The 13,465-nt window shown below is 40.4% G+C and overlaps 1 protein-coding gene across 1 annotated transcript in view; it reads left to right on the top strand.

Moving 5' to 3' along the window:
• The window catches only part of LOC103396399 (corticotropin-releasing factor receptor 2), a 64,838-nt gene that overhangs the window by 30,684 nt on the left and 20,689 nt on the right, over positions 1-13,465 (top strand). Inside the window, exons 6-15 of the mRNA XM_025052437.1 lie at positions 5,960-6,045; positions 6,470-6,576; positions 8,515-8,632; positions 8,748-8,901; positions 10,587-10,647; positions 10,839-10,911; positions 11,393-11,478; positions 12,287-12,422; positions 13,054-13,095; positions 13,385-13,461. Coding sequence (XP_024908205.1) covers positions 5,960-6,045; positions 6,470-6,576; positions 8,515-8,632; positions 8,748-8,901; positions 10,587-10,647; positions 10,839-10,911; positions 11,393-11,478; positions 12,287-12,422; positions 13,054-13,095; positions 13,385-13,461 — 940 coding nt within the window. The remainder of the gene's footprint in view (positions 1-5,959; positions 6,046-6,469; positions 6,577-8,514; positions 8,633-8,747; positions 8,902-10,586; positions 10,648-10,838; positions 10,912-11,392; positions 11,479-12,286; positions 12,423-13,053; positions 13,096-13,384; positions 13,462-13,465) is intronic.

Raw genomic sequence — 13,465 nt, 5'->3', positions numbered from 1 at the left:
AGGAATCATCAGCTGTGAACATCCAATACGTACAGTATATTAAGATAACAAACTCTAAACATGACACTTTTGTCCTGCTGCTGCTGCTGCTGCTGCTGTTGTTACTGCTGCTGCTGCTTCTGAGACTCACAAAAAGCTCAGGGAAACGTCGACTTCAAAGAGCCGAGCCAAAGCTGTTTCATGCCCCTAATGTGATAAAGCTTTTTCAAAGCTGACTGAAGGAGAGGAGAGGGTGACGGTCAGAAACCAGACACAGACACTGAGATTACGCCATCTGTTGGGATTGTAGCTCGAGAACAAACAGAGCAGATGAAGAGACACAGGTGTGACTGTACCAACATTCAGGGTTTCAATCTGAAGTTGAAGTGGCCGCTCTGCATCAGTGGACGTACAGTAGCTCTGGGCACAAGAGGGGGAATCGCTGCTGCAAGTTTGAATGAATCTATGAAGAGGAATATGAAAACCATTATCAGCATGTTCTTCAGGTCCTTTGGTTTCCACCTACAGAACATGTAGTACTGGGTCCAATGGTTACTCCAACTGGGCCACAGGTGTGAATGTGAAGGTGAACGGTTCGTCTCCCAGTGACCGCAGCTTGTTTATATGTATTTAAAACAACACTGCGGCACCAGCCCGCGCACCTTAATGAACCTGAACATGTAAACTGTGTTTGGAGCTTCCTGCAGGGAGAGAGGGGGCGCTACATGCTGTGTGTTTATACATAAACATCAGTAATTGTTGCATACTAAAGAATGAAATAAATCTTCTTGTCAGTGCTGCCTTCAGGGGCAGCCTCAGTTAATCAACTGCCTTCATCTTACCCTGTCTTTCTGCTCCTGCACTTTTTACACCAACGAATCCACAGATCTTCTCTGGAATCTTCCTCTTTCTCCTCAGTGTTCTGAGCACATGTCTAATCCTCATTGTTCACATTCTAACAGGAAACACTTGATATTAGCGAGATATCAATCGATGTCATTTACATAATGTTAAATGACATATTATTAAACCGTGCATTATCATATAGACAAAAAAGCTAATGTGAGTAAATGAAAAAAAATAACCTTTTCATCATTGGTTCATTAATGTTTTACCAGTGCATATCTGATTCACAGGCATTATTAATTCCTACACAACACAGCCAGGGGGCATATGTGACTAACACATTGGAAACACACATCACACGCATACATTACGCTCCGACAGCTACTTCATTTATGGAATTCAACCAAGCATCCAAGGATTAATGAGACTGAGGGATTATAATTCCAACGGCATCCCTGAACGTATGGCTGATGTTAGACGTGATCTAAGCATCACAATACACTTCAGGTCTGTTCAGGTCTGGAATCCTAATCTTTGAAGTACCTCTTTTTTCTTCCTCAGCCACACAGTGAAGTATAATTTCTACAAGGTTTCTCTGCTGCTGTTCTCTGTGAAAAGTCACGTAACAACAGTGGAGCAGAAACTCTCTCTGTTCAGGTCACCAAGTCAGACAGGCTGGTGTCTGAGCATTCAGAAAACATTCACAACATCCTTCAGCCTTGCAGGGAGTCCTCACTTCCTGCCGGTGTACAGCAGTCAGTTTCAAAGCCCTACGACAAATTGAAATAATCATTTTTAATGCAAAAAAAAGAAGAATTTTAAAGTCAGAACACCTTTTCAAGCAGAGAATTCTGCCGGACGTCTTTCACACCACCTCATGGCCTGCTGCTTTGTCTCGGCTAAAGTCTAAATTGAGTTCCTTTCAAATGTTGTCTCAGCTTTTTGAAAAGAAAAGGGAAAGAAAAATCAGATGAAGCCAAGTCAGATAAAACACCACACAGCTCCAGGGTTTACAAAGACATAAAAACATACAGTAGAAACAGACAATACAGGAAAAACAACACTTCAATCCTGAAAGAGCTGAAAGATCAGACCAGACAACTAAAAGCATGTGCAGAGGTCGATGTTAGAGATCGAACCCTCAACCTCTGTTAACAAAACCCATTAGAGACCTCCATAATTGTCACTTAATCCCCGGGATTTTCTGATTGATTTTCTTATCTCTGAAGGTAATAATGTTCAACATCACAGGACGAGACATTGGAAATCATGTTTTTTAGTTAGTGTTCTGTATGTTCTGTATGGCTGCGGTGTGTGACTGTCTCCTGTTTGTCTACAGTTTAATATATATATATATATAGAAAAAAGTGCTTCACCTGCAAGTGTTTAGAAACGGCTGTCACAAATAATTTAGTTTAGTTGCCTTCAGGCTTTTTGTTTGGTTGGTTCTGTTTCACTTGTACAATTTGACAACATGTTTTGAGGATATAACGTATAACTTAAAAATGAAGGTAAAATAAGGAAAAATCAACAAAAGATTTTTTTCATTTCATGCTATGTTTACATATGTCATCAGACATGATCTTTTGTAAAGACAGAAAACTGAGAATTGATTTTGTTTTGGGAAGAATCTGCATCTCCACGAGGACGAGGACGAACCAGAGTGATGAGAGCTGTTGTTGTGCTGATCTTTGTCGTACCAGTCGTAACGTGTTGATGTTGCTGGAGATAAATGTTTAATGATCCGCACTGCAGGATATCTGGGTCATTAATAGTTTTGGAAAATGCACATCTGTCATTTCTCTCCTCGAGCGAAAAATGAACTTCTTCCACTATTCATATCCCAGCAGCTCTGCATCTGACAGAAGTGTTGTTTTTTTTGTTTTGTTTTTTATATTTTGGGCTGCAACCAAAAGTGAAGTAGTAGTGTAAAAAAGTGTAAAAGTGAACTTTTGGGCTGCAACCAAAAGTGAAGTAGCGGCCTGAATGTGCTGAGAACTTAGGACCTGGTCAAACACAGATTTCCAGAGTTGTTTTTATCTGATTTTAAAATCTCCTCTGGTTGTTAAGATGCCTGATTTTGGTAGTGACATTTTAACCACTCGTGGATAACATTTAAGGGATGACACGTTGAGATGTTCGGTCAGGACAGGTCAGAACCAAATGTCCTTACAAAGGTTAAGTTCCACAATTTGGTTCTTTGCGTTTACATAACCTGGAGAGTTCCAACTGAGGCTTTTCTCCATCGACAAAATGATCCCAATATTGTAGAAACACCTATTGGTGTGTCAAAGAAAACTTCCAGTGTGTGTATTTCACTCCCAGGGACAAGTGACTGTGCGTCCTTTTCTGTGAAGCTGCTGTGTGAGACATTAATGGCGTGGACGTCCAGCCTAACTAATTTGCTCACGTTAATAGCTACAAGCTTGTCCTGTCTCCTGGTTAGAGCCGTTCTTTAATTGAGTTTGAGCAGAAAAGTACGGAAAAAGTTTCTAATCTCTACTGTTACTTTCGGTGTCAGAGACGCCGATGATGAGTTGTACATGAATACATGAGGTATTTTGCTTCATATAAGTGGAAAAGCCAGACGTATGCATTTTTTAAATGGCCGTGTTTGAGGCCAGCAGTTGCACATTGTGGCCACTTTTTGTCTAAGCCTCGTGTTCCCAGTAAAATGTTGCTCATGTCAAGAGGAATTTAGCTGATGTGACAAGTTAACTTGAGCACAGTGCCATGTTATATATCAAGCAAAAAAATATTAATGAAATCTTGCTTATTCAGTACAAATTGTCACAGCACGTGGCACGATAATGATAATCTTTTGTGTCCTCATATTTTATCTCTGCTCCCTCCACTCCCTCCACCCTCCAGGGACCCCCCTCCGTGTCCCTATACGTCCTTCTGAGGTTTGTATCCACATGTATTACGGCAGCGCTGCTCCAGTTGCGGGTGCCAGAATGAAATGTCAAACTGAAGTGAACTATTATTGTGTGACCTACATTAGTCTGTCAGGGGCTCCAGTTAAATTCCATGCAGCTCAAATGAGCCGCCGCCTCATCTGGTTCAGGTGCTCTTCTCATCCTTTCAGTCTGATATTAAATGCTGTTTAATCCCAACCACACACTTCATATCTGCACGTGATGAAAAATACTTTTTACTTACTTTTTTTTTTTAGGTCAACCGACCGTTCCCCCTTGTGTCTCTCAGCACAAAGGTAACACAGAGAGGACAGGTGACAGGACAACAGAGTAAACAAACACCAGAAGAGGACATTTAAGTGAAAAGTGTTGTCCTGTCCTGTTGTATTGTTGTCGATGGCCACGCTTGGCTGCACATCAACAGTCATCGCTGAGAAACAGGTCAAGCTCAGCAGCTGTCCTGACACAGACTGACACTTGTCAGTTACCGTTAGAAAAAGTATTACTTCAAAAAGAAAGAACTTTGCAGAATATTGTTGATTATCTGCCTGTGTTTTTAAAAACCCGATCCAGGTTGATAATATCAGCGTATCAGAGTTTTTCTTTGGAGGAGTTCTTTTTTTTTACCTGTTTCTTCCTTAAAGCCCAATTTGCACCAGTGGAGCTCGGTCACTCTTGGGCTGTTCACGGCATCATTGGCACATCCTCACATTTCCAAACTTAACACAGTCTGAGTCATTAGGAGCTTTGAACAGTGTGAAAAATCACACGTCATAAAAATTCAGCTGAGAGAGGGAGAGAGAATATTTTTCACGCATAATGAACAGAGAGTTAGAGGGAACTGAACCCCCCCAGTGCCGGGAATTAGTCCTGCCTCAGTGGTGGAGCTCATCGGGACAAACCTCACAGCCTGCTCCCCTTTTCTCCCGTCTGCAGCATTACAGCCTGTTCTGAACACCGGGTGATGTTTGCCTGCTGAGACTGAGGAGTCTGTTAGAGACAGTCAGATGTGCTGCCTTTGTACGACTACATTCATGGGTTTATCTGCGTCTCTGTAAAACAAACACGGTGTTCGTCATTGTGTAAATGAACGAGTTTTTTAAAGTTTAATTAAAATAAGGCTCTGAATAACCTTGAACCGGCAAAGAAATCTCTGTTGTCGACTAATTGCAGAGTTTCACATGCTGTGAATCTTCCCGGTCCAATCCCTCTGCGCCCAGTTCTAATCATTAAAGCCAATTTCTTATTAACTTCCTCCCGTGTCTGGTCCTGTGCTTTCATTTCTTGGAAGATAACGCGCTTGTAGTGACAAGGTGTTTCTGAAATGAGCTTTTCCTATCAGTGCCCAGCAGAATTCACCCCCCGTCAAAGGAATATACCAAAATCTGCAAGAACATGAAGCAGATTATCTTAGCTGCGTGCTGTCGCACCCGATGCTGAGCTAAGATACCAAAACTTGAGTACGCTCAAATGAAAGTTTGAGACACTTCGTTACTGATGGTCTTTACGCCAAAGCAGCAGTGGAGAAGTTCACAGCCAGAGGTGACAAATGGAAGTGACTCTAAAAAGACAGGTGGAAGTGTTTGTCCCGTCTCTGTCAGGGCGGGAGTGGAGCTGAGACCGCTCTGCTGCTGACACAGGGGAAACAGCAGGGTACATCTGGACACAGCCCCAGTTTATTTCAGTGAAGCTGTTCGGCAGCTCACTGAACATGTGCAGAAACACAGTCAAATCACTGCTGTGGAGCAGGTAACAATAAATAACAACAAAAAAATAAAATAAAATTTGTCACACAAGGAACAAGACGCTGTAATAAATGAAATAAAAAATGAACGCCACATTTCTGTGAGTCGGCGGCCGAAACACACTCAGTCATGAACTGACAGTTGACACAATCACAGCTCTCTTCAAAGCCAGTGCATGTACATGCAGTGTTTATAGTATAGTGTGTTCTGATGAAGATAAAAGGTAAAAAAAAAAAACATAGTTTCTGTTCTGGTGCAAAAGATTTCGGTTGTGCAGTGTCAACAAACTGCAGGGTCTGACCTGTAATCTGCAATCGTCCAAGACAGTGAAATAAAATCCTCTGTTTCATTAATTGAAGTTGAACCTGCCACACCTGAGCTGATTCATGGTCTGATGTTGATCACCAAATAAAATGTTTCGCTACAGTCAAACACTCATTCCTCCCTGCTCCCAACACTCTTGTCTTGCAGGGAGTGCTTACAGGGAGTGCATGGAGAACGGGACGTGGGCGTTAAAGAGCAATTACTCCAATTGCGAGCCGATTTTGGAGGAGAAGGTTAGTGTGGCGATGCCGGCACAATCCTCATCATATCTTCATCATCCACACATTCAGTTAATTACTTCAGACAAATGCTTCATCAGTGTTGTCTCACACAACGCCACTTAATACACACAAAAAGAAAACGGATCGCGTGCTGCCCGAGAGCTTCTTGTTTACGTCCCTGCAAACGCTTCTGTCTGAACGAATCGACACGATGAACACGAGGGCACACCTGCTCGTGTCTCCATGTAACTTTTAGCCTGATTAGCTCATGTCATGACGAACACTCAGTCCCATTAGGCCTTAACAGCAGAGGTGTGATGTAGTATTTCAGTCTCTCTCAGCTCTGCAGAAATGTATTAACTGTGTATGTTGTATGTCTGAATCAAAAAGCATCAGATGTGTAACCTTTGTCTGTGTCCTGTGTTTCCTTTTCCAGAGGAAATATCCAGTGCATTATAAAATAGCACTGATCATCAACTACCTAGGCCACTGTATCTCCGTGGGAGCTCTGGTCGTGGCTTTCATTCTCTTTTTGTGCCTGAGGCAAGTACAGAAATAGTGCCTTACCTAATGTGTACTTTATGCTTGAGACCTCATGGAAGACAATCCAGGAAATTCATGAAATCATTAGCTCAGTTATATGAAAGACAAAAAGCCTGCAGCTCATTCTTCACTTTGTGAAACGCAGCATGAGAAAGGAACTCTGTGTTTCTCAGCAAAAGAAAAAGAAAAAAAACCCAGCTTTGTATACAGTTAATTTCCTGTTTTTTCAGGAAGAGGAACAGTTGTTTTAGACAATTGAAACAAGTGATTATGATTTTCTTTATAAATAAAATCTCAGATTGTGAATGTGAAGAATCTCTTAATATTTAATGAGAGTTAAAACCCCCAATGTCTTACAACTGTGTAAAGAAAGTTAACTTTTAAAGAAGCTTTCACAGAAGGAGGTTTGAATTCAGGGATTTTTTTTAACATTTTCTTTGGTTTGTTTAGCTCACAAATTCACAGATATGGCTTTAAATCCCCATAAAACATTTAACAAAGTTTCATTGAATTTTAAATCAAATTTAAAAATGAGAAAATTTGGCACGGTTTAAGAAAACATTGAACCAATAATTATTATTTTTTGCTGGCCATATGTCACTTTGATGTATTTCTCATTTGAGCTTCGCTTCAGGGATTAATGGAACAATCCTGCCGTGTCCTTGCCTTGGTTAACGTCAAAACAGCCAGAAATCAGAGAGCATGAGAACAGGAGGGCTTACAGTCTGCAGTAACCAACCACAGCCTCTAGGGGACATGCTGTACAGATATGTGTTAAAGTAAAGTACAGAAAACTTACATTTTTGGGTTATAAATTAGACCCTCTTCATTGGAGACCATTCAGGACTGTAGACAGAGCACCACAAGTACTTTCTGTTTTGTTTTTGTTTTTTTTAATCATGCTTTTTAAAATCTTTATTTGTGCTGAGTCTTGTACTGAAAACTCCAAAGGCCTTCTGGGAAAAGACCTGTTTCACCAAAATAAGCCTTCGCATTAGTGGTTTCCTTGGCTACTGACGCATAACAAAACCATCACAGATGCTGGGTGAAGCCATGACGTTATTGGTAGTGGGTCACATGATCATAAGTGGGATCCAGGACCTGTGTCCACATGTTGCTTTCTTTTGTTTGGGAGAGAGGAAGAGAAGGGGGTGAGTGTGGGCTGCTGGTTGTTGTTTTGTTTAGCCCTAATTTCAGTTGTTATTGATTTATCAATGCACTGTACTGAGAAAGCGTTTTAGCTAATAAATACTTTCATACTGTACTTTACTTTACTTATCAACTACTGTTTTTGATAACGCATCTGACAGCCGGGCCTGTTCTCAGCCTCTCAGCGGCTTTAAACTTTCGAGCTGCTACACTGGGTTTGGACTGATTATTGATAAAACCTCTCTTGATGGTTTGATTTTGATTTCAGCCTTTTTGACTCACCAAACCAAAAAAGCTGAAATCAAAATAATAAAAATCTCATCTCCCACTGAAAACTGAATGGTCCACTTAGCAGAACAGGATACTAATGTCCTGCAAACTTTAATAACAGGCCCAGTATCTCTCTGTCTCTCTCTCTCTGTCTGGCTCTCCTCCATTCCCCTCTCTCACCCTTTCTTTCTGCTTCTCTCTTCCTGTCAGATAAACACTCTCTCTCCCTGCATGCCCGTTCTTGTTTGCTCGCTCTATATTTGAGGATATTTTATTAAATTGCGAGGCAACGTCAAAGACTCCCAGAAGACTTGTGATGTCACGTGACTAAATCTATCAGGGCAACGTGTCGTTTCTGAACTGCCCAAGGGCTTGGAAGTCAAGCATGTCAAATATTTAATTTTTTTCAGTGTAAGAAAGTGGGAACTTTTCAGGATTTTTTTTGTTTGTGTTATTATATTAATTAGTTCATCAAAGTTTGATGCTAATAAAATCGCCTGTTTCATATTTGTGGTTCAGGAGCATCCGATGTCTTCGTAACATCATCCACTGGAACTTGATCACCACCTTCATCCTGAGGAACGTTATGTGGTTTTTGCTTCAGTTGATTGACCATAATATTCACGAAAGCAACGAGGTGAACACGCGGCTGTACTGTGTGACTAACTATAAGAAGAATGATTCAAAATATTCTCATCAGAAAAGAAGATGTTTCCCTTTCAGTGACTCCTCTTTTTGTCCCTGTTTCCCAGCCCTGGTGTCGATTGATCACCACCATATACAACTACTTTGTGGTGACCAACTTTTTCTGGATGTTTGTCGAAGGATGCTACCTTCACACAGCCATCGTAATGACCTACTCCACCGATAAGCTGAGAAAGTGGGTGTTCCTTTTCATCGGGTGGTGTGAGTACGACGCCTTGTGTTTATCTCATCCAGGCATGTTGCGTTGTACTTGAAATGATAAGTTGATAATGATAAATGGGCAAATGATAAGGTTGCGTTGTACTTGAAATGATAAGTTGGACGTGGATGTGCGGAAGTTTAAATTCCCATTTGCCCATTTGTTTTTATTGAAAAACTATTATGAGCAGGGTTTCTTTGGTCTTTGACTACACTGTCCTATTTTTCAAGATGACAGTATTCGTACACCACTAACATGACATGAATAAAGCATGATTAACAAAGTTAATGATTGACTTGAACATAAAACGGGATTCAAGACATTTCCTTTGAGTGATGGAGACCTTTTGTGCCTGCGGTTTCTGTAAACAGATGTTCTGATCATTATGAATCTTAAGTAAGAATCAGAATCGCAATTCTGCCTCATGTAAACAGGATGCATTTGCAAATCAAAATCCAATATGCAGGCACGAATGTCAGAGAGGAGCAGATTGAATCAATAGTTCACAGTGAGGAAACAAGCAGAGGCATGTGGTTTGTTTACAACATCCACTACTTCCAGAGGATTAGACAAAGCTGCACTTGTCAAATGGGATTATATTTATTCAGTGCTAATTGCACATATGCTCACATCGGCATCGGATAATCTGATTATAAATCTGTGCAATCACTAATGTTGCAGTGATCTAAATTGCTATAAATTGTATGAAAAAAACACACTATATATGTTGGTGACAAAAAGCTACAACAATAATAATAATAATAATAATTATATATATACATTATATTTTTTATTTTAATTTTAATAGTGTTCATGGAAGGACACATAACTAAGTTTTAATGGGAAATAATGAAAGACGACAGAGCGACTCATCCACAGATGTTGATCAGATGTTGGCTGGAATAGAAAGACACTGTGTTTTTCCAGCTCGATTTCATTGATTTTTTTCAGCAAATGGCTCTTCAACAAAAAAAAAAATAAGCTGCTCACCTCCCTTTACCGTGTCTCATATGTGTACTCAAGCTGCATGATGTTTTGCTCAATTTGCTTCTCAGTGCACCACCAAGGTTTGAAATTATTGAGCAGTGGTTTCTGTGAAAGGTTTCCCTGAACCAGACACTACTGAGGCTTTTAGTGTTGGGGTTTTTTTTCAACTTTTTCAGCAGAACATAAAGGACGCTAAAGACTAAAGTGAAGGACATGTAAATCGGACCCTTAATTAAGCCCAATTAGACTGAACAAAATGCTAATTTTATGTGTCTCAGTATCTGAATGTAACCAGTAATGGTAGCAGTGTGTTGAAAAACCCTCATGTTTCCGACTGCAGCTTTGGGGAAAATATGATGAAAGAAAAACATTTCCTGCATTTTGCAACAGTTAGCTGACTAAATAATGACCCATTGTCTACTAAATTAGCCAACAACTGGCTTTGATCCTCAGCTATTTGTTTGAACAGATTTTATTGAACAGAAACAAGTCCTTCAATTTCTTCATTTCAAATGTGAAAATGTTCAAATTGCTTATCTCCTATCAGACACGTCAACCACTGTCTTTATTTAATGATTGATTTCAAGGACATGAACTTTGAGTATTTGAGTATTTGAAAGTATATGTATCTGCCAACACTGGTTCAAAATACATGGGGATTGTTGTAATGTTGATAATGTCCATGTTTTTCCCGTCACAGGTATACCGTTTCCCATCGTTGTGGTGTGGGCCATTGGGAAGTTGTATTATGAAAATGAACAGTAGGTATTTCTTCTCTATTCTACTTTTTCTTTCTCTCAACACCTGCTGACAGTTCATTATAAACACATAAAAGCATGTAGGTCTTTTCTTTGCCCATAAATAATCTGTATTATTTTCCACTGACAGGTATTTCCGTAGACTTGTGTTTGTCATTAGCTCCTAACGGCTCCTTGTTGTTCTCTGTCAACAGATGTTGGTTTGGCAAAGAGCCAGGCAAATATATGGACTTTATTTATCAGGGGCCTGTGATTCTTGTACTACTGGTAAGCACAATGCACACGGCCATCACACTCCACTTATCGACGCTCGTTATTTCCACATTATTTCCCTAAAACCATTACTTTTCTTTATCCTCAAGTTAATGTCAGATTTATAGAAAAGTCTTCTGGCAAGTGAGAAGTGAAAACAAAGTGCCCACAGATGAAAATGGTTTTATAATGAAACCTATTTTCCTTCCCACACACAGTTTGAAAGGTTGAATTAGTCTTCCAGATGGGTTACAGATTTGTCACCTGCTGAAATCATGAACTTCAAAAGCGACACACCCACAAAAATCCCTGCAGTGTGTTTTTGGGGAACAGGCTCTTTGGTCGTGGTCCCGTTCCTGCCGCTGATTTATGTTGACTTGTCTGAGATCGGCATCTCTGACGTGTGCCGCGTTTTCTTCAGTATTTGATCCATCGTCACTCAGCAGCACAACGCTTCTCTCGGTTAAAAATCTCTACTGTGTGTCATTTATTTCAGATCAATTTTGTTTTCCTCTTCAACATAGTAAGAATCCTTATGACCAAACTCAGAGCGTCGACCACGTCTGAAACCATCCAGTACAGGTGAGTGGAAACCACTTTTGTCAGCGTGGACTCTGATGTGTTTTCATCATCATTATGTCCATCAGGTCATTGATAATTCAAAAGTCTCTGTAGATCTTCAACATTAAAACCTTAAAATGGAAATAATACTAGACTTCACATCAATTTGTAATTAGTTACTTTTATAAAAAAATAATTATTTAATGTTTTTTTTATCATTAAGAATAAAAATAATATGCTGCAGAATACATATGTGTCCAGAACTAATTCAATAATACTAATTTACTCATTCTAATAACTAAAGTACTGACTAATCTTGTTTAAGATCATGAGAAAAATTGACAAATGTCGGCCGCGCGACAGTTTCTGGAACTCAAACGTGACATTTAATTTATGGGGCTGTAGTAATCTTCTAAAGAGCCTCTACAACAAAGGCTTCTGGGCTCTTGCAGCTCTTTAGTGTCTGCCATGTTTCCCCCCAAAGGTAAAGTCTAGACAAACAAATTGACCTGAGTGGGTGCAGTGTAGTTACAGTGGGCGGAGGTGGGAGGCCATTTCATTTGGAGCCAGCAGTAATCTGTAGAGAAGGAGAACCCTCTGCTGCGTCCGACTACACTGAGGGAGAGAGTGAGCGACGGCGAAGAGTCGGTGTCTTTGTGTCGTGACCAGGGAGTGTGTTTGGAGCCTAGAACCTACAGTATCTTGTCAGAATATCCACTTTAATGTATAGTGAGAATCACATCTTTTCTAAAGCTGCCATAGATGAAATCCCCAGTGTGATGTTTGTCTTTTTGTCTTTTATAAATAACGCTCTGTCTTTGTTTCACAGAAAAGCAGTGAAAGCCACCCTGGTCCTGCTCCCCCTGCTCGGCATCACATACATGCTCTTCTTCGTCAATCCGGGGGAGGACGACATCTCACAAATCGTTTTCATCTATTTCAACTCCTTCCTACAGTCTTTTCAGGTGAGAACAATGTGTTTGATGCAGTGCGATGCTGACCTAGAAAATCTGCACATGGTGATGTGATTCCAGTTGATTTCCTGCTGNCTGAAGGAGGAGGGGGGTGGAGGTGGAGGTGGGGGGGTTGCAGATTCCGAGTCTGTGGGAAAGTGGTTTGAACTGAGATACTGACCATGTATTAGCAGTAGTTTTTATCGGCTACTCTTTGTGTCGGTTTTTATTACAATTTTTTTTTTTACCCGTGGTGTAAAGGAAAGAGTCGGAAACAGAACGATGGAAAAGTGGGTTTTTATGTAAAGGAAAGAGTCGGAAACAGAACGTTGGAAAAGTGGGTTTTTAAGACGAGTTTCTGTATTCAGTGAGTTAAGAACCGAAGGGATGAGAGGAACAGATGAATGGAAATGATGATGTTAATGTTTTTAAAACCTGAGGTGGGAAATTGTTTGATTTTTGTCTTCACGTGCTGCACAGACATCCTGTTCTGATGCTTTTAGTGAAAGTTTACAGCCGTGACCGGGCGGCGAGAAAAGTGCTTTTTAACTACTGCACATTTACCATCTGAACTGTCTTTGGTGTAATTAAGCTGCCAGGGCTGGCACATTTATTACTTCTGACTGTGTGTGTTATTCTGCAGGGGTTCTTCGTGTCAGTGTTTTATTGCTTTCTAAATGGAGAGGTGAGTCTGTGGGGTTTGGAGGAAAGATTTATCTTTTTTTATTTTTTTTTATTGATTTTCATCACATTATGCTAAGTGTCTCTTGATAAATTAACTAAATAAAACCATTAACAAAGTCAGGTGCTTTAATAGTATTGTTTTGACTCTCAGCAGATCCCTAACTTTTGAATTAAATACTAGTAGTGATAATATTCCTAATCTGGTAACTGGTTTCTAACATTAGAACAAAAACAAACATTCGCCGAACTCGGCGTCACTGACTGCAAATCCGTCACTTCAACTTCTGCAGGTTCGCTCTGCAGTGAGAAAACGGTGGCACCGCTGGCAGGACAACCATGCGCTTCGCGTGCGAGTGGCACGCGCACTGCCC

Source organism: Cynoglossus semilaevis, chromosome 20 (assembly GCF_000523025.1).
Source record: "Cynoglossus semilaevis isolate Cse_v1.0 chromosome 20, Cse_v1.0, whole genome shotgun sequence".
Lineage (NCBI taxonomy): Eukaryota > Metazoa > Chordata > Actinopteri > Pleuronectiformes > Cynoglossidae > Cynoglossus > Cynoglossus semilaevis.
This window is presented reverse-complemented; position numbering and strand designations above follow the sequence as displayed.